The sequence below is a fragment of the Colias croceus genome, chromosome 8 (assembly GCF_905220415.1).
Source record: "Colias croceus chromosome 8, ilColCroc2.1".
NCBI classification, from domain to species: domain Eukaryota; kingdom Metazoa; phylum Arthropoda; class Insecta; order Lepidoptera; family Pieridae; genus Colias; species Colias croceus.
In genome coordinates, this window is record NC_059544.1 from 4,283,281 (window position 1) to 4,305,378 (window position 22,098).

A 22,098-nucleotide genomic window follows, 5' to 3' on the forward strand; every position below is an offset into this window, starting at 1 on the left:
ATCGTCTATGCTTCTATAATGTATATACTGGGAAGAGTACCTATGAATTTTTTGGAGGCTGAAGTATTTTCTGCAACTCTCTCCTGGGTGTATATTTGCTAAAATATGTACCTACACATTTAATTTGTAGTATAATAAGTCGTGAGCGTCGGCACCATTTCCCCACATGATGACCCCATACTATTGCATACATTTTCTGAGATCAAGTCACCACCAATTATGAAATGCTTTTTTTTATTACACAACTAGACTTTATTTTAGTTAATATGGTGGATAGATATTTAAGTATTATGACTAAGTTAAATTACTAGTATTTAGTATACTAAGTAGTACTAAGTATTTACACGGAGCCACATTCAACAGTGTTTTCAACGGATAGGTCCTTTACTTATATCAGTTCGCTGGCTGAACGCTCTTAACTATTAAGTTAAGAGCGTTCATGCCCTAGTTAGGTATTTCGAATAGAAAAATCATATGAATAATAGTGACTGAGTAGATACTAGATAGGTTAACGTTAAGGATTCTATGAGTTTTTTTTAATTTGTCAAGTAGGTAACTATTATTTGAATAAACACTATAAGCCAATAATTTTTATTTATTAAAGGGTAATAAATGGAACAATGTATTCTAGAACTTCTAATCGCACAGTCAGAATTTTAATATCTAAAAAGAATAGACAATCACAACCCATATTTACTACGCTCATATTAACAACCATTTCATGATGTGGGTCTAAATAAATATTTTTTTTCAATAAACCAATTACCTATGTGTCGCTTGTTTGGTTTATTTGTATAAAACAGTATCACATTATCAGTGACTCGTTTTTTGTTCCTCTAATTATTATAATACTTATAACTTTTAAACTTTGAAAAATTCAGTAACATTGTCACGTAATACCGTGAGCAGTCTTTTGTAACGAAAAATCACGACAAGTGTTTCTACAAACCTACTATCTATACATAATATAATAAAATTGTAGGGAAGTCAAAATTGTACATTGAATATTTTTTTTAAATAATACTTGGGGCGTATGTCCGGGCTAATCTCAAAAAGTACTGCATGTATTTACTTAAAATTTGATACAGAGATAGATTGCGATCTGAGTAGGGATATAGGATAGATTTTATCTTGGAATTCACAGGGAAACGAGAACTATGTGGGTTTTACTTTGATTACATAGCCGAAGCCGCTGGTGGAAAGCTAGTCTTATATAAATACTTTTAATTCTACGTTCAACTCATATCACAACCTAAAAACTATCAAATAAGGTAATTATTAGTATTAATAATGAATGTTTATGTTTGTAGTCCTTTCTATATGGAAAGATAAGTCTGAATGTTATTTATAACGTTAATGATAAGTCTAAATGGATAGTTTAAATATCAATTATAATAATTTTTACTTCATCAACCATAAAGGGTGGAGGGGTGGGGTTTAAAGGACCTTTTTTAAATTTTTGCTTAAAAGTTAAAATATGCACTAATTGCAAATATGACACTCGGAAATCAAGAAGTTTCTATAGTACAAGATGACATAGTAAATGGTAAGGACTTTTTTTAATCAATCCTTTACTTTCAGTAACCAACAAAATCGACTCATCTTGGTGGATATTTTTCCTTTTAATTAAAATTTTTAATAAGTAATAAAACGTCGCATTTTGGACAAACTCTTTATTTTAAATATGTACTCTGTTCCTCTGCATTCTGAAAAATAAAATATTATTAATATTTTGTACAAAAAATTACGGATTTGTTTACGTAACTTATTAAGATGGTGGCTTTTTTTAATTAAGTACTAAGTACTCATACTACTAAAATAATAACGTTTTTAACAATAAAATATTTACCTTACAAATGTAGTTTCATCATACCAATGATTTGCGATTTTCTTGAGTCTGGTCTGGGGTAGATACTTGAGGATTGTAATCAGAAGCCCCATTGGAATTTTTCTCTAAAAACGTTTGATTAATTAAAAATAAAATAATTTTTAAGGTTCCGAACCACAAAAGGAAAAAACAGAACCGTATATGATAACATTGTCGTCCGTCTGTCTGTTTGTTAAAAGCCTTTTTCTCAGGCAAGAAGTCATCATCATCATCATCATCAGCCCACAAACGTTCCCACTGCTGGGACACGGGCCTCCTATGAGGGTACAGGCCATAATCCACCGCGCTGGCCAAGTGCGTGTTGGCGGATGACACATGTCGTCGAACTTTTTAATTCTTCGACATGTCGGTTTCCTCACGATGTTTTCCTTCACCGTTCGAGCAGTGGTGATGTTACAACATGCGCAGATAAATTGAAAAATCAATTTAATTCCCGCGCGCTCGCCTGGTCTCGAACCCCGGACTTATCGATTCGAAGTCCGAGGTCTCACCACTGAGCCACCACTGCTCTATAGGCAAGAAGTATCAAGCTGAAATTTATAATATCAAATACTCAGATTCACCGTCCCTTGAAGCTATGAAAAAAATTCTATGCTCAACGGAATTATGCTGCATATTTTCGACTTTACACGGTACTTCCCGTGAACATAGAGTCTTGAAATTTGGTATGAAGTATCGTCTTATAAAAAAAATTGCAAAAAGCATAAAACAGTTACAACAAATATGTTTGTATAGAAGTGCGCAAGTGCGACTCGCACTTGACCGGTTTTTATTTATTTATAATCTTGTATTTCTATTGAAGTAGACAAAACTTACCTGCGACAATGTTTCCTCCTGGGTTGGCTGAAAACATACGAAACGTATAAGAGAAGTTTTTTTAAATAATAACCATTGCATTGGTGATATGGAAGCAATATAATAAATTAATGAGATGTGTGTAATAATGTCCTATAATATTTATTTATTTATATTGATTAAGTAATATTAGAAAGAATATTCATTTAACTGTTTAATTTTTTTCTTACAGATATAAAACTAATGAGGTTTGTTGAAACTTAACAGCACTATATTACTTTTAATCATCATTGTGTCAATTATATTACTATTTCACCGAAAACAATATTGCAAAATATTTTGCAAAGTTACAAAAAAAATTATCATCACTTAAAAATATAAATAAATACCTGAACTATAAGCGACTGCAAGTAAGCAGGCCAAAATCAAAAAAGTTAAAAATATTGACTTCGTATTCATCTTGAAAGCTACAGTCGTAGAGTAAATAAAATCCTACACATTTTCTTTTTATATACCTGTTGTATGTCCAAATGCAATTAAATAACTAAATAATGATAAAATGTCACGACTTATAAGTTTATGTGAGAAAATAATCATAATATTATAATGCATTAAAACTACTCACATGGAGTTAATTTGAAAACTTTAAATCCCACTTCATAGGATTATGAAGTGTATATATAAAATCGTTTAGATATACATAATAATAAATAGTGTTATTCTTGACAATCAAAATTACCTACGCATATTATGTTTCTCCTTTCCTCCGACCGATTAGGATAAAGAATTTTTATAACTTCGTAAGAGTCTCTAATGAAATGGTCCCTGATAAATTCCGAATGCAAACGATTATTTGCCTATTACAACAATTACTATTAGTAAGTACCTATTCTTTTATTGTTAAAATTTATTTATAGCCTTCATAACTATTTTTAATTTCATTATAACATTGATATGGGCGTATGAGACAATTTATGAATTTATTGAAGGCTCATGAAAGCCGTAACACATATGTATTGTTAATTATTTATTTAAATTAAAATGTTTTATATTATTATTTTAATTATTAAATTAATTATAGTTGACTATTTATTTCAAACGACTTTGTCTCATTGTAAGTCAAGTACCTTTGTGACATTTTCATAATGGTAATATAAATTCATCACATTTTCTTAATGCAGGTTTTCCACATACAATGGACGATGGAAACAGTAAAATGATTGTCCATGGTTGGTACACTGTTTATATATTATATAAATATATGTAATATTATATAAAACAAATTTAAATTTCAAATTCTTGAGATATTTCTTACAGTTTGTCATCCAAAATAAAAAAAAATAAAAATAGCTAAATTCCCAATTAATTATTGTCCACAAAATTTCCTTATGAATGATATTTTGATATTAATATCATAAAACTATTTATTTGTTTCAGTTCACATAACAAATGTTGCATCAAACACGAATAATAATGAGACTCAACGATTGGTTCAAGAAAAAACATATAAATACGAATAAAAATAAAACAAGCCATGTTTGATTTATTTCTTTATATATTTCCTTCTATATCTATATATTTATAAAATTCTCGTGTCACAAAGTTAGTTACCATACTCCTTCCAAACGGCTGGATCGAATCTCATGAAATTTTGGCTGCCTATTGGGATCTGAGTATTGGCCAACATTCTAATTCATACCCATAGAGTAAGGCAAGACAACGTTTTCCGGGGCAGCTAGTTATTATATATTAGATACCACAAGTATATTTTTTTTATTAAATACATTAATTTCTAGAACTACTAGAACGATAATAATCTATTTTTTAATCCCACCAGGAATAGAATCTAGGATGTCTCGGTTAACCGACCAAAGAAGCTCTCTAGTCTCTGATCTATCCAAATCCTATCCTACTAATATTATAATATTATAAATGCGAAAGTTTGTGAGGATGTGTATGTGTGTGTTTGTTACTCTTTCATGCAAATACTACTGAACCGATAACAGTGAAATTTAGCACACATATAGAGGGTAACTTGGATTAACACATGGGAAAGGTTTTCTCCCGAAAATCCAACGGGAACGGAAACTATGCGGGTTTATCTTTGAAAAAGCGGGCGAAACCGCGGGCGGAAAGCTAGTGTAATATAATAAAGTACTCTATCTAAATCTTATACAATAAACTACAAGTAAATCTGATTAACAAGATTGATCTAAATTTCAAATAGCAAAATATATGAAGTAATAAGCTTGAGAACTAAACCTTTACCATACCTTCACCATAACGATAATCAGCTGTTTACGAAATATAGTGGCAAGATCAATATAATCGAACGCTTTGATATGCCGATAAATATACCCATACATTTTAGCTTCCTTACGCTGTAATAGAATTAAACGCTTTATTCACCTTATTATTTGAATCAAACTAGTTTACCTACTGTGGGAGTGTTTTATGTAACTTTTTTAAAACTTATTAATGTCATTTTACTCATTAGGTAAAGGGTTTTCGATATCAGTTTAAAGTTTTTTGATATCTGCAATAGTTATGGAATAATCGCCTGTGCACACTTAACGATTACACCCTGTATACCTCTATATATAGATTATATTATAGGACATAAGATAAAAAATTCATATAAAGTATAAACTAAATAAGTAGTAGATAAGTTAGTATATATTGACTATAATAATTGTTTATGTATTTTATGTGGCTAAAGGCATAATTATATGATCACGATGTTCTATTAATTATTTTATATATTTTTTGATATAAATAACGAAATGGACGTCGCGTTATTAGTACACGATTGTAAAATCAACAAAATGAACGGAAAAGTTATTCTTATCACTATCCTTGCTCTTTCATGCCTTATTGCAACAGTAGTCAGTGAACGTAAGTTATTAATTTCGTTACACATATTTCAAAAAATATCGGTTATTACAAGAAATTCATTGTTTCCCACAAAAAAGATTAACATCTGTTTTCAACGTGCCATTGAAATTGAAACAGAATTAACGCTCATCTAGAGACAGACACGGCTTAAACATAGCTTAAGTTGAAACAATTCAATTGTTTAGCAATACCTAATTACGACTACAGTTTTGGGAGAAATTACTAATGGCGGCTCCACACTAGTGCCGTGTGACGTGTCCTCCACATTTATGGTGAAATTGACGTAGACTGTTTCTATAGGTTACTATGGTTATGGCGAATGTGTACCCGCCTGATGCGAACTAAAATAATATTGTTATAATGTAAACTACATAATTATATAAACCACGTTTTACCTTATTAATAATAATTTGAATTATCTATTAATCCTCTATTAATTCTCTAAAACTTCATTACATACCAAAAAATAGTTAGATTAAAAAATGTGCCTTATTCTCTTATTTATTTTTCAGCCAATCCACTGCCGCAGCCTGATGAAATAGAAGGTAATACTTAATTTAATATATTTTTATAAAAAAAATAGTTTTTTAATTGTTTCACCAGGAAGAATGATTAGAAGTGATAAAAATTCCTTTTGAATGGCAAAAGCAAACCTAGCCTTTAATAATTTTGTACATTAACGAGTTTATTGCGAACCATTACCACAGAGCCTTCAAGAAATGATCACATTAAGTTTTCTTAAAAGTCCGGCAAAGTACTTATCCTGGCCTAACATCCTTAAATAGCATTTAAACATGGATGTAATTTAGACCTAATCACCTGAAAATTGTTACACAAACAACAACAACTCGTTGTAACAACTTTAAGTGTAAACAAGCGTAGAGCATTCTTTCGTTGTTCTAAGTGCGTTCGAAAAGATTCTATGCAATGTTCTAATACTGAACAACGCTGATCATTAAAACATGCATTTACCATAACTCCATGCTAGAGCTAGAGCAAGAGCATTCGTTTGATGTAAATGCACTCTAAGAAATGAACACACATAAACTCTAATTCACTTGTTTTGCAGTGAGCCCTAAGGATACAGCAACAAACAGGAATGACCAAAGTACAAATGCTAATCAAGAACAAAGCAAGAGTCGCAAGATATTATCATGATGTGGATAATATAAGAAGGTACACGATACTAAACCATGCGCGTGCGAATTGTTTTCTATACAAAGCATTTAAAATATCAGCACAACACAACTTCCCGAAATCATCAAGGATTAGTGGAATAAAACTGCTTTTAATATGATTAATGAGATTCTTCTCAACATTTTTTTGTACTTTATATTAATTGTATTGATGTAAAAAATTTCATTTTTCTTTCAGATAATAATAATACCTTGGATCATGAACATCCTACATCCAAGAAAGTCTAATAATAATTTTTGTCTCAATCAATAAATGTCTCAAAATACAATTTGTATAATTACTTTTCATTGCGGCTAAAGTTTTTTTTTTTTTTTCATTTAAATAAATGTCCCTTGTCTTTGTTTTTGTAAAATAGATTCATTGTACATATGCATAGCTTTATTATTTTTAAAATGAGATATGAAATATATAATGAAATATCTTTGATTTAATATTAGATTTACTCAAGAACCATTTCCAGTTTTACGTGTCTAAAAAGCACAGTATTTTTCGTCTAGCTGCTTACACAACAAACATATCTATAAACTCGATTTATTTTAAATTATATAGTTTATTTTTATTCATATTAAAATCTCTCTAAAATAGTCGAATTGTGTTTGATATACCAATTTTGTTAGTAGGTTTTGATCATAATTGACCCTACCGATCAACAATAGCAATAACAAACGTAAACGGTGTAAATTGTAATTTTAAAGATTTAAGCTGATTCGATTACCGAATGTAGTAATGCAATTTCAAAATTATTTTAATATTTGAATTAGTACTCTTTCGCTTTAAAAATAAGGCACTTTTTCCTTGTCTGAAATTTTCTATGTACCAACTACCGTATTAAGACATCTTTCCTTTGAGCTGGTATTACGTAAATTGAATTCATAGTATGATTCTAACTCAGTTTCGCTAGCTTGTAAAAGTATCATTGTGTGGAATATTTTCAATTTTGAAAATTTTTAGGCTGGATTCCACAAATTATTATAATTGCGAAAAGAATTTGACTATATTTGTTATATCTGAACATCATATAGATTTAATAATGGTATCTAAGAAAGAAAATAGAAACCATCCAAAGTCCAGTAGCTGCGATGCAGATAATTTCGTAGCTATTATTTTTTAAGTAAAAGTTATAAATTTTATTTTATTTAGTTAAATAAGTTATATTTTAAGTTAATGATGGAAAAATATCGACAGGACTCTTCTTCATAACTGACCAAAGTACACGGAACAATCAAAGTGGTTATCAACTGACAAATTCTCCCTTGTTTACCTGCGTGTTGATTGTTATACAGTAAATACCTATATCAATTGTATACATTTTTTATTATTGTTTATAAAAGCAAATACAAAATGAGTCTTTGATTAAATTTTACTCAACACCCAATTTTAAATCTTTCAGACAAACATGAAATTTCACGAAAAGGTAGAGCGTGCAAAATAATATCCTTTCGTTTAGCTTTAGATGCTTGCAGAAACATTATTATTATAATAGTCTAAATTATTATTCATAGATCTGCTCGACAGCCAATTTCAGTAATTGTCAACTGACGCATGAAGAGGGTAGTGGCACGTAGCGGGTATTAAAAATTACAAAAAATTTTCAGTCACCTTCAAAATTTAAAAGATTTCATTTTTTAATATTTTATTTTCTTATTAATACACATTTCAATATGACATGACATTTTATCAATAGTATTAATTAAAAATCTCTCAATTTTAATACAAAATGTTTCCAGTCGATTAGAAGACACAGACATCGACTCTACAGGCGATGTCCTGTCTTCTTGCGAAACGCGTGAAGTCTAAATTTCATATATTTTTTTATTGTTCGTATTTTAATGGAATGGTATTTTATTTTATTTTTTATGCTTCCATAATCTGAACACAACAAAAACGAAATAGCCATACGGTGAAGCCGTGTTGAACCTAGAGAGTTTGAAAATAATTTATTAGTAAATCCACGTGATTCCTTGACTAAGGTAAATAGGAATTTATAATAATAGTAAGCGTAGAGATAGAGATTACCTGCACCAGTTAATCTAAATGCTTGTATTGTTAACAAAAGTCTCCGAGTTAGTTTTAAAAACTGTTATAAATTATACTTACTATATCTACTAAATAATTTATGCCTATTAAATAAGAGAGCTCTTAGAAGAACTTCGAGTCTGATCATCTAAATTGAAATTAGCTTAGATGATAGCATGTTATGCTGGACAAGCATACACATAAATTATACGTTTATAATTTATATACGTACACAAATATGCAAACAACTTTTGTTTGATGGAATAATACAGTTGTATACAGTTGTATTATTCCATCACATACGACCCAATTCATCGACTCGATCACACAGTGCTCGACCGAGGTAAACCCGTGTTAAAATATTTTTAAAACTGCACCTGTAATCAAACCTCTCCATCTGGTTCTAACATCCTAACAACCATGCATTCACTCGCTGAGTAAAATTATTACTAATTACTAATCAATAACATTTTTATGTTTATGTTTTATCTATAATTATAATGTTAATGTCACACGAAAAGCTGTAAATTAAATAGAATTCACGACGTCGTTCAGAATATTTTTATTAATTTCCCGGTATAAATATAAATGATGTGCCAAAGTGATTATCACATTCAATTGTTCAATCGACAAAATGAACGGAAAAGTTGTTCTCATTGCTGTGCTTGCTCTTTCATGTCTTATTGCTACAGTTGTGTGTGAACGTAAGTTATATTTACCAAAACAAAATGTTTACTAATTTCTTATTTTAAATATATAAAGAATACATATTATACGAATTATTGAAAAATTAACAAAGATAAAAGTTTGAATATTCAAATTGATATCAATTTCGTTAAAAGTTAAAAACATAATTTTTTTAAACCTTTGAAAAAATGTTTAAAAATTGAACAATTAATAAAATAATCTGTTCCTTTAATTTCAGCTAACCCACAACCGCGGCCCGATACTATTTCAGGTAATTGTTATTTTTACTTAGTTACTAGCTTTTCGCCCGCGTTTTCAAAGGAAAACCCGCATAGTTCCCGTTCCTGTGGGATTTCCGGGATAAAACCTATCCTATGTGTTAATCCAAGTTACCCTCTATATGTGTGCTAAATTTAATTATAATCGGTTCAGTAGTTTATGCGTGAAAACCATACATACATACAAACCTTTCCTCTTTTTAATATTAGTATAGAAGTATAGCTTAATAGAATATGATTTTTCCAATATTTATTTACAAAAACATGATACGGTATTCAAAACCGGTGAGCTTAATTACATCAACTTGTGTGTAGAATATCAAAAATAACTTTAAATGATTGTAAAAATATTGAATGAAAATTCACCTGTTCTGGATTCTTACAAGGTAATCAATAGACTAACCAATGTCGAAACACCTATATGTCACGTTTAACATAATACTAGTACTGTTAAATCAATAGGATCATCTTAATAAGGATGTATATTGGTAACAAAGAATCTGTGTTATCGGTTGTTTTTAACCGACTTCAAAAAAGGAGGAGGTTATTCATATTATGTGTAAATTGAAGTAAAGGCTTCGGCCATGAGCACATACTGATATATTTTTACAGTGACACCCACCGACACCGCGGGGAATGCAAATAGTCAAAAAACTGATGCTGGTCAAACTCAAAGCAAGAAACGCGGGTTTATGAATTTTAGTAAGTATTTTTATATGTATTTAGTCGAAATCGTCCAAATGCATCGTCAGATAACAATCGTTACATAGTATAAAACAAGTCGCTTTCGCTGTGTGTATGTATGCTTAGATCTTCAAAATTACGCAACAGATTTTTATGGATTTTTTTAACTAGATATAAAATGGTTCTCGAGAAAGGATTTTACTGACAATTTGTGTAAATTAACTTTTAAGGGCTAATCTAACAAGAAAAATGTATAAGAACTTAAGAATAACTGAAATAAATTTAATTTTATGTAGAAAGGAAACAAACTAAATACCTATATATCTATTAATTTCACAGGATCATCATAGGATGGGCAATGGCGATCATCCAATACTTTTTAAAAAGCAATAAACATTTGTGAAGGCACTTTGTTTTTTCATTGAAACCTGAAACTTAAATTTTGATCGGATTTTCTGAAAATCTTTTTATTTTCTATAGTAATTATTGCGTGCAGTCATAATATTATAATACTATCCATTTGTATTCAAATAAAATTGTTTAAAATATACTTAATAGTGTAATAAGGTATAACAGCAATACCTACTGCTGCACTAAAGTTATTGTATTATACCTACAAAGCGGCCAAACAAAATAGGTAAAACTATTTATTTGGTAGATGATAATCATTTTTAGCTATTTGTGGATAACAACTTTTAGTTGGTGCCATAGCATCTACAATACGTTCTGGTTAGATTATCTGCCAGTTAAGGACAAATAAGGGGAAGCACGATGGTTTTATATATGCTGCCGTTATCTGTTTGAATCTGCTATTTGTGTGAATGTCTAGCGCGTTCATTGAATGACGACATTTAATTGAATGACTATAGGACGAACGTTCATTTATCAAGCGGCACTCAACGTCCAACTTGTTAACGAATTGTAACATAGAATAGCGGATATTACACTCGGCGTATTGTTAAATAACAGCGCGTTGGCCGTGGTGAAGGCTCCTTTTTATGTGTGGTTAAAATACAATGAACCTAACCCCTTTATTCTAATCAACAACTATGCTAAATGACGTTCAAGACGTTGAACAACTTGACGAGTTGTCCTTTAGTTCAATTCGTCATTCAATGAACGCGCTAGTCAATCAAAGAACAGATTCAACTGTTCGAGCTAATGCTCATTCTAACCCCATTATGTCAAATTCTTTTAGTGTAAACAGGCGTAGAGCATTCTTTCGCTGTTCTTAGTGCGTTCTTATACTGAAAAACACTGAATACGAGTTTTAATTTACACTAAAAGATCACCAAAGAATGCTCTTGCTCTAGCTCAAGCTCTATGTTCGTTTCGTCTAAATGCACCGTTACGTCACACCATGAGCTAAGATACTCGTGCTTTGCCCGCGGGCTTTCATTAATATCATTAATAAATAAAAATTAGCCTATAGCTGATTAGCCATAAGTCTTCAACTACATTCTTCAGGTCCAATTTTCATCCAAATCTGTGTATCTGTGAAACCGTATCAGACAGGAAGACAGACAAATTCGCATTTCGCAATTATAATAATTTTAGTATACGTATATTAACAATGTTTCCATCGACAAACCAATGAATCGTAGTTGTATGTATGTAGAGTTTTGTTCAATACATTTAAATATAAACATTGACATATAATATTCCTTTACTTAATCACTAGTGTTGATTTATGAGTTGCCTCTGATGAAGTGGTGAATATGTAAAGTGAAAAGAGCGGGAACGAACCACAAACTATTTTTTAGAAATAAATGGATATGTAGATATTTATAAATAATCTAGATACAAAACGGCTGAATGAATCTGGATAAAATAATCATTGCACAGAATTTTTGCACACCTCGGAGAAGTAGTGCTCTATTTTTAATATTTTTTAGTACTTATAGTTTTAATGACTATTGCAAAATTGCAAATAAATTATTAAGAGTAATAAATTAAATAATGCATTTATTTTAAAATTAAGCTCATTATTCCATTGTATAAATTATATTGCCTAACCTCACCTTTTCATCCTTTTACGCACGAACTTAATTTAAACGAATGGAAGGAAATAGCAAAAAAATAAATAAAATAGTAATTATAATAGTTCATAGTACATAACATAACGAAAAATTGTATTAATGTGATGATGAAAGAATAACGTAGCAATGGAGGAACTAATTTTATTTATTAATTAGTATCATTAAATTTATTCTGGTGTATTTTCTTGAAATGTAATGTGATGTGATTTTAATAGCATTTGTTTCATATTAATATGTAGGGATTTTTTTTTATATGACGACGCGGTTGGCGCAGTGGTAAAGTGCTGCCTACTGAGCCGACGGTCCCGGGTTCGATCCCCGGTCAGGGCAAATATTTGTGTGATGAACTCAATTATTTGTTCTTGGGTCTGGGTGTTATTATCTATATATGTATTTATTAAATATTATATTTATCGTCGCCTAGTACCCACAACACAAGCCTTAATTGAGCTTACTGTGGGACTAGGTCGATTTGTGTAATAATGTCCTATAATATTTATTTATTTATTTATTTATTTAATTTGAATTATATTAATGGGCAAAAAAGTTGCGAGGATCGTGCCGTTATCAAATAACATTGTATTTATTTCATTTTTATTAATCACGACAAATTTAGCTTCGTCATTATATCTAGTGGTAACTGGTAATAAATAATGTACTAGAGTACATTTACATTTTATAAACATTATTTTTAATAGTTGGTTGCGCATAGACTAATAATGTGCAGAGAAATATTAATTTTTCTTTTTTTGACCTTAATTATAATAAGATTTTCACAGTGTAAGGAAGTGATTTGAATTAAATTGAGAATTTTCCGGATTTCTTTCTTACGTTGTTTTAATTTTCGTTTCAGGTAATATAGACGATTATGATTCTTATTCTGATTCTTATTCCAATTCTGAATCCGACTCTATCTCTGAGTATGGTGCTCCCCAAAATGTTTTGTACATTATTGGTAATAAGATTTAATTTATCGTTTTTATTTCTATACAGGATCATAGTCGAATAGATACGTTACGATACGATCATTTTCAGGCAGCGCATTCGAATCCTGCCGCGTGGTTGATTTTTTTTAATTATTATTTAAAAATTTATCATTTTAATAAGAATATAAATAAAGTTTATTTTTTATGTTATTCATAGTTCAACCCGGAGATATAGCTCTAGGGGCTCAACATAATATTATGGGAACTCAAGTAGAGGAAAGCTCTTCATACTTTGACCCGTTTGGTATCATTAACATGCTTGTAAGTGACCGTCTTAATTAGTCTATGTATTTTTAATAATCACATAGATATAAAACACTTCGTAAAATATTGAAAGAAATAATTAATCGCTTTGGTAATTCCAGATACCCACTTTCTGAGTCCATATTGTGTCCATATATATAATCTTATGTAAGTATATATTAATTATACAATAAATAATTAAATTTTCTAACGCTTTATTGTATTATTTTACAGGATAGATCTTGACCAATTACCTGCAACTTTACAGAGTAGGCACCTAAAATAGAGTAAACATTATTTAAGAAATATCATATTGTTTTACAATAGAATCCTACAAAAAATTCATTGAAATGTAAACATAATAAACTGAAGAATAAAGAGAATAAAATAATAATGATAAAAATATGGAATATAATAATATAAATATGGCAAAACCGAATATAATAGCGAAATTCTTTTTTATAAAGGTAAAATCCTTTGAAGTCATACGCATAATGGCAAAAATTCGAATACAAAGTACGAATATATTGGTTGCATCCGAAACTGAATCTAATTTAAAAATAAATAGCCCTGTAAGACACCGGCTTTTAACGTAAGAATATATTACAGCAGAAATCTTATCAATAATATTCTATCCATCTATTCAATAGTGAAAAATGAAGTTAAAGAAAGATAATATTCAGGTTTTTAAATTAGAAATAAACTAGGCAGGTACGTACCGAGTTTTTCTAGTAACTAGACTTCAATTATATATGTAAATAAATATATTATTGTGTATAATTCGTCTACTTATTTAATTAATTGGACAATTCAATAATATTCCATTCGATTCTTATTAGAATCTCATATACTATAATTACTTATTAGTAATAATATTAAAATATTGTGAAAAATACCAACATAGCGTATCTTCTCTAATATATCTTCAAAGTAACACGTTGAATTTCGTTTAGGCGATGAAATGACGCATAGATGGCGTACAAAGTAGCTCCTCACTACATCTGACAAATCTCATTTGCCTTCACTACATATTTCCTATCCTCCAAGGATTATAGGATTGCGGTCGCTTCAAACTATTTTATACGAAATAAATAGAGGACAAATTTTACCCATGCAAATTCGTTTAACCGAGCCTTTGCTATTATTTTTTATCAAGGCGCTATTGATTTTGTTTTGTGAACTATATTTTTATAAAATGAAAGTATTTCATACACAGGAATTATATGAAATTCCTTTCTGTGATATGGATCTCTTTTTGAACAAAGCGAATCATTTTCTCTTGAATTAATATTAATATTTTCTTATATAGGAATAGAGTACCTACGGCCAACGCGAACGGCCAAGTCACACCGGGAAAGGTTCCACTACCTCACAGAAGATCGGCGTCAAATAGTATGTAGTAATAGCATGTGAATGCTATTGTGTGATGAGTAGGGGAGCCGAGGACCCGTAACTACTCTATTTGCTGAGGCGTAAGGGATACGTAAATGTTAGAGATCCAGCAGCTTTTTTGTCCGCTCTATCCTTAAAAAAGCATACCTTTACGTAATCTGTACAAACACTTTAAAATTATAAACATTACAAAGTTAAATATCACGTTCCTAAAACCTCCAAATAACGTCATTATCACAAAATTACAAAACAATACATTCTAAACGCCGGTGTCGACGGTGTATAACTTCCGCCAAGTGATATAATAAAACCAAAATAAAAAAACCAGTACTTAAAATGTTTTATTTTACACATTCAAATACAACATTAATGACAATCATACATAAGTTAAGATTTAAGAATGAACACGTTTATTAACAAACATCAAGTATTCGACCACTTCTAAAAGTGTTTCTTGTAAAATTATATAAAATTATGTATCTTATCTAATATTACAATTGAACTATTTATAAAAATAGTAAGCCTCGTTTATTTTAAAATGATAAAATATATGAATCGCTTGCGTATATGTTACATTTTCAGTGGATAACAAACATCTGTTCCAGTCTTAATAATTATAGATGGAAAAATATAAAATTTTATATGGGTAATGGGTATATAAGATTTTTAAACTGTAAAAATATACTTTTCTTAAAATTTAGTTTCTGAAAATGAAACACCACGCAATATTTCAAATAATTTTAGTGCATCTCATTACATAATATTTTGCGACTACCCTTTATCAAAATATTACGTAATAACAACATAATATTCTATTTGAACACCTTGAAGTTTAAAAAGACCTACTGAATATCATATCCTTTATTAAATAAGCGAATATCTAAATAAATTTCGTTGAAATATTTCCATAATAAGGATATTACTAAATCGAGTTTCGTTTTTATTTGTTCGTTATTTACGACTAGTTGTATACTTTCTAATTCTACAAAAATGAAATAGATACGTGAAAACTGTTCACAATAATTCCAGTAGGTTTTTTTTAGTTTTTTTTTTTTATTATTATAAGCAATCAAATCTTTTTTAATATTATACATACTATGAAAACATGATAGTTTACAATATTGAAGTATATTTCTATAGAAACATTTTTACATTACTTTACATTATTAGTACGTAAAATGGAGTATCTATAAGAATATTATATACAATAACTTCTATGTGTGAGTTTTATCTCAAAAAAAATTGCTTTATTTTTATATTCTGCTCAAAACCATATTATCTTATTTTCGGCCAATATTTCCTGACTATTTAAAATCTCATCATTAAACTTCAAAAATGGACCAAAACATATCTTAATATATATAAATCTCGTGTCACAATGTTTTTCCTCAATGGACTCCTAAACCACTTAAACGATTATAATAAAATTCGCACACCATGTGCAGTTCGATCCAACTTGAGAGATAGGATAGTTTAAACATGTAGGTACCACGGGCGAAGCCGGGGCGGACCACTAGTAATAGACATAAAAATATAAACTTTAAATCCTGTTTAATGGAATCAGGTATTTAAAAAGTGCTTAGTTTTAATTGATCGTCAAAGCGTATGTACTTAAAGTGATATAAGATAATCCGCCTTTACAATTTAAAACATCTTATTGAATTGTTTTAAGCAACTTTAAAACTAGTTGGATTTTTACTGAGATTGTTTAAAGATGCCTAACAATGATAAATTATTGTTTCTTTTGGTCCTTATTATATAATTAGCTAAGTTAAGATATTATACAACACTGGGACATCCTTTTCAGTTTTATCACAGATTTATCATAATATTTACATGGTTTTTTTTACTAATTTAAATGTAATTAAGTAAATAAGTGGATGTATTGTACATATATTTATACAAGTACTAAGAGGGGTCCGAATTATTAGTTGCAAGGCCTTTCTTAAGTTTTATCTTCTTCCAAAATATCTGCTGTAGAAGTATCTTGGTATACCTGAAAATAAATATTTATAATTACTATGTATATTCATTATATTATACAGTAGGTAATATTATTGACTTCATTCCAAGTAATTAATTTTTAAGATCATTGCAATTTAGAATAAAAGCTCTTGATTATATTTATTAGGTACATATTTATTTTCTTTACAATGAGTGCTACCATATCGGAAATTATAATGACCTTATTGGAATCTTAATGAAACATGCCTTTTATTAATTTGTTATTATACATTTTAATATATTATTTATTTATTTATAATTCTCTTGCGTCATATGAAATGCTTTTTATGACGCAAAATAAAGTTTTAAATAAGAAATTATAAAGCATATTCAGGCAAATTTTGTTAAAATATAATTAAATATTCAAAGGTAACATTTTTATTATATTTATTTTAAATACCAAGGCTTCTTCCTTCGACATAGCTTGTCATGTTTAAAATTAATATTTTATTGTCTTATTTATTTTACAATATGCTCATATCTGTTAGATTATGTTTAAACAACGTCCGAAATAAAACACAGCATCCTTAATTAATTATCTATTATTATTGTTTATTATCTTAATATACCATCCTTAGTCTGCTATCGTCTACTGGTACGTATTAAAGTATACCCTTCGCTTGTTAGCTTGATGATAGCTACAGATATTGTTAGTTTCGTAATATCACGTAATACAGAATCAAATGTGCAGTAATTGATAGGTAAGAGTAGTAGAATGAAAGGGTAGACCCTTTCATTTTACGACTCTTACCTTTGCCTAGTTTAAAAAATTGTATTGGTACTGGACTGTACAAAAATGGACATCAGTGCAAACTGCATGCTGTGCATGTGACTATATTATACATGTGTGGTGGACAAAGCAATGTATGTATTTTGTATTTCTATTTCAAAAATTTTATTTGTCCAACTTTAACTGAGTTTGACATATTTGTTGAACAGTATTTTCGTATAATATTCAAGAAGTAAAGTGCATATTATGAAACAATACACATAAAATCATCCCACGATCACATATCAAACAAAGATGTTCTTTGCCCAAGTGTAGATGAATTGTTTTGAAGGGTGATATCGTAACTGGAGTTTTCACGGTTCGGGAGTGAAATGCACGAAGTTTCCTTTTGTGGCGTTTCTCATAAGTTGATTTGTAGCGCAACCCTTCAGTTGAGTTCCGGTGTGGCGCCGCCGCGGCGAGACACGTCAATTCCGACGCGAGTATGGTGCATATGAGAAAGTAGTTTAGTATACTGGGTAATTAGAAGTATCTTAGACGCATTTTTAAATAAGAAAGTACAAAAACTGAAGATTAATTGGTGTACTTGAATTCATTATTCAGAGAGAAAGTCAAGTAGAGTAAGTTCGATCAATTCAGTGACAAACTTTTTTTTTTACACTCGACTAAGTACATATTTTTCTTGAATTTAAAAAAAACTGTTTAAAAAAATTGTTCTATTAATGTCGTGTATACCTAGAATTTTACCCAAGTAATGTTAATAATAGCAGAAAAAAACATTTATGCTTATTAAAATATATAAATTATCATACATAACACACTCCGCATTGAGGATTATGCTGATGGAATGCCCTAAAAGCATGAATTGTTGCACAAATCAAACGTCTGCCATCACGAGACATCCTGTCTATATAAGAATTTATTTTAGGTTATGACCGTCACAAATTTACCTTCACGGCACATAACTCAAATACTCCCAAAGTAATACATGTTTCACGTCAAATATTACTTAAATTTAAACTAGTCTCGCTTTTCAATGCCTCAGAGACACCCTAGCTTCAGAGGGCACGCCTTGTGACAAGACACGATACTTCTATCTGAAATGTAACATGTGATTTCTTTTACTTTTGAACATAAACAGACAATGCACATTCACACGACGATGTATTTTTCATCTTTACTCTGCAGTCGTGTAGAATTTAAACTATTTCATGTTTGAAAAATTGTATTTCGCTTCCATTTAAATGTATTAAAAAGGTTCTTTCAATATTAATATCTTAAAATGTATTAAAATCCTTTCATTTATTCAATAAATTTTTAAGAATAAGATAGGTAAGGAATTGTAAATAAATAATTTCAGCCCTAATTATTATAATAGCTTTAACTAGTTAGGTACCGAATTTAAAAGAAGATAGAGATATTTTACAATCCTAATATCTATTATAGCTATTTTATTTAAATTCTAAATTTAACAATTTTCAAACTAATTATAGTGTCCGAAAAGCCTTTGTCAATGAAGCTTCTATCTGACATATCTTAAAAAACAATGCTTTATCTGTGTAATGATTTTAATTGTAGTCGAGCCCACATCCTTGGCATAGAAAAGAAAATTGCTAAACACTGCACTTATATTTCATAAGCATTGTTATACCCAGCGCGGCCTAAGATGATCCCTATGACAGTTCGTCTTAGTGATTGCTCGTATGATGGATCGTGTCGATACTTTACTATTTTATAGGCAAAGGCGTGGTTTGCATTCAGCCACGTCGGTAAACATGTTTTTACAAATATTATAAAATGAATTTTTAACGTCTATTATGTAAACGAAACGGTAAGTAAAACAAAAGTTTTCCAAAACATAAAAATGCACCTTATCATTTTCTCGTAATTTTTAACCCGTTTAACACAGTGTATATTATTTTATCATGAAAATGGAATCCCCCATTTAATTTTCCTAAAAAACTTATATTACCATAGGTAAGTAAATTAACGCGAACGGTAATTAATTAATTAATTATGCTGCGATGTTCTGTTCCATTAAATAGTGAATGAACTATAGCTTAAGCATGGAAAAAATGTGAACTCGTTTCCATTATCGAAATTTGTTTATCGATACTTTCCGCACTAGTCGATAAATGCCAACGATGTAAGTTTTGAAGGACGTAAACGTAAAGTCAGATTGATCTAATTTCTCGTTAATGTTAAGAATTGTTATAATTCCAACGGAATATCATTGTAATGGCATAAAGCTACTTAAAAATTAATAAATACCATTTTTAGACGCCTCCAATACGTTTCTAATTTAATGGTGACGCCATTACAAGTTTGTCTCTTGAGAATAACTGTCAGTGTCATAGGGATCATCTTAGGTCGCGCCGGGTATAACAAGTTTATAATGTATATAATAAGCTAATATAATGTTTTCTATTGAGGTATGTTCATTGACATTGACATCACCATGGACCGTTTTGAGTTGGCTAGGTGGAAGTCAAGGAATGGATTGGAGTGTGAACTATGTATCAATATTGTCTTTCAGCATTTAGTTTAACATTAACAAACAATCTTTTTAGTGCGGTGCCAAGAGGTGATTAATTTGAAAAAAACTGTACCTATTATAATTATTATGTTGATAATATTATTCTGTAATATTTGTTGTTGACTTTATCAATAAAAAGTGAAAAAAATCTATATACAATTCAGGGCTTTATCAAAAGTACGAATCCAGCCTTTTTTAACAAAACTTACCTAAATAAGACAGTACCAGATAGTTTAAAACACTTGACTATACCCATCACTCATTAAGGTTTAAGGTTTAAAGACATTTATTCCCATTAAGACATTAAGTCACTTACATGAGAAACTTAAATTTTAAACATAGGTATTTATAAAAAATATCATTCGTTAGTTAAAAATTTAGAGTAAGTTACATACTATAAACATAAGTTTAGGTTAGGTACTCATTCATTGCATTCAAAGTTTGAGCGTGTGGTCTTCCAGGATGTGTTTCGCTAATTGTTTTTTGAATACAATGAATGAGTTTACACTTTTTAATTTGCTTGGCAATCCGTTATAGAAACGTGCTCCCTCGTATGTTGCCGTTCGCCTTCCATAATTCGTTCGGATCTTCGGGAGGGCAAGATAGCTAGCTCGTCTATTAGGATAGTGGCGATTTGATGTTGAGAATATTATATTTGTATTTATGTTTTTATGTAGCGCTTTGTGGATGAACATACACGTATTATAAAAGTATAATTGTTTTAAATTCATTATTTTAGTATCGTCGTAGATTTTATTTGTAGAAGTTAAAAAAGGATATTTAAAAATGGTTTTAATAATTTTATTTTGTAAAATTTGTAGTGGCGCTAATTTATTTTTGTAAGCGCTACCCCATACTTCTATTAAATACATTAGGTGAGGTTTGACTAACGTGTTGTAGATGGTGTGGCGTAATTTATGAGGAATGCAAGAAGTGATATTACGCAGAGATCTAAGAAGTGCTGATAATTTATTTTTTAGGTGGTCGATGTGATAATTCCATTTTAGAGAGCTGTCGATTCGCAAACCTAGGTATTTCTCGTGGGTTTTATGTTCTAATACAACACCGTTAATTTTAAGTGGAGCGTGTGGTGGAATAATTTTGTTCTGAGCTTTGAATTTAATATAACACGTTTTAGATATATTTATTGTTAGTAGATTGTATTGAAACCATTTATTTAATTTATTTAAATCGTTTTGTGCTTGCTTTATCATGTCATGTATAGAGGGACCAAAATAAAACAGACAGGTGTCATCCGCATAAAGTGTTAGATGACCATTTAGTTTTAAATCTTGTAAATTATTAATATAAATTAAAAAAAAGCAATGGGCCTAAAATCGAACCTTGTGGTATGCCACACGTAATTGGTAAGGGAATGCTATTGTAGTTATCTATTTTAACGATTTGTGATCGATTTTTTAAATATGATTTCAGCATGTCTAGTGCTTTACCAGTAATGTTAATGGATGCTAATTTCTTTATTAAAAGTTCGTGAGAAACGGTATCGAAGGCCTTTTGTAGGTCAATAAATACTCCCAAAACTAAATTTTTTGCGTCAATGTTCTGTTTTATTTTAGTAGTCAGGTCTATAGTCGCTGACAGAGTGTTACTTTTTGGCTTAAAACCGTATTGACGCACTGAAATAAAATTAAATGAGTCTAAATATTTTTCTAATCTCGTGTGTAAAATTTTCTCTAATATTTTTGACAACACTGGCAACACCGAAAT

General features: G+C 29.7%; 1 protein-coding gene and 3 long non-coding RNA genes across 4 annotated transcripts in view; 2 read left to right on the forward strand and 2 right to left on the reverse strand.

Moving 5' to 3' along the window:
• Positions 1 to 1,677: 1,677 nt before the first annotated feature.
• LOC123693933 lies at positions 1,678 to 3,167 on the reverse strand. The gene is made up of 4 exons (XR_006751735.1): positions 3,073 to 3,167; positions 2,705 to 2,731; positions 1,850 to 1,953; positions 1,678 to 1,706 (listed from the first exon to the last, which is right to left on the reverse strand). It is a non-coding gene; the product is annotated as an uncharacterized LOC123693933 (long non-coding RNA).
• A 568-nt stretch (positions 3,168 to 3,735) lies between these two features.
• LOC123694086 lies at positions 3,736 to 4,225 on the forward strand. The gene is made up of 3 exons (XR_006751769.1): positions 3,736 to 3,797; positions 3,865 to 3,912; positions 4,121 to 4,225. It is a non-coding gene; the product is annotated as an uncharacterized LOC123694086 (long non-coding RNA).
• Positions 4,226 to 9,403: 5,178 nt separating this feature from the next.
• Positions 9,404 to 10,848, forward strand: LOC123693941. Its single transcript, XR_006751737.1, has 4 exons — positions 9,404 to 9,495; positions 9,717 to 9,749; positions 10,369 to 10,458; positions 10,780 to 10,848. It is a non-coding gene; the product is annotated as an uncharacterized LOC123693941 (long non-coding RNA).
• A 5,786-nt stretch (positions 10,849 to 16,634) lies between these two features.
• LOC123693590 overlaps positions 16,635 to 22,098 on the reverse strand; it is a 31,024-nt gene continuing 25,560 nt past the window's right edge. Inside the window, exon 5 of the mRNA XM_045638753.1 lies at positions 16,635 to 17,096. Coding sequence (XP_045494709.1) covers positions 17,053 to 17,096 — 44 coding nt within the window. The 3' untranslated portion in view covers positions 16,635 to 17,052. The remainder of the gene's footprint in view (positions 17,097 to 22,098) is intronic.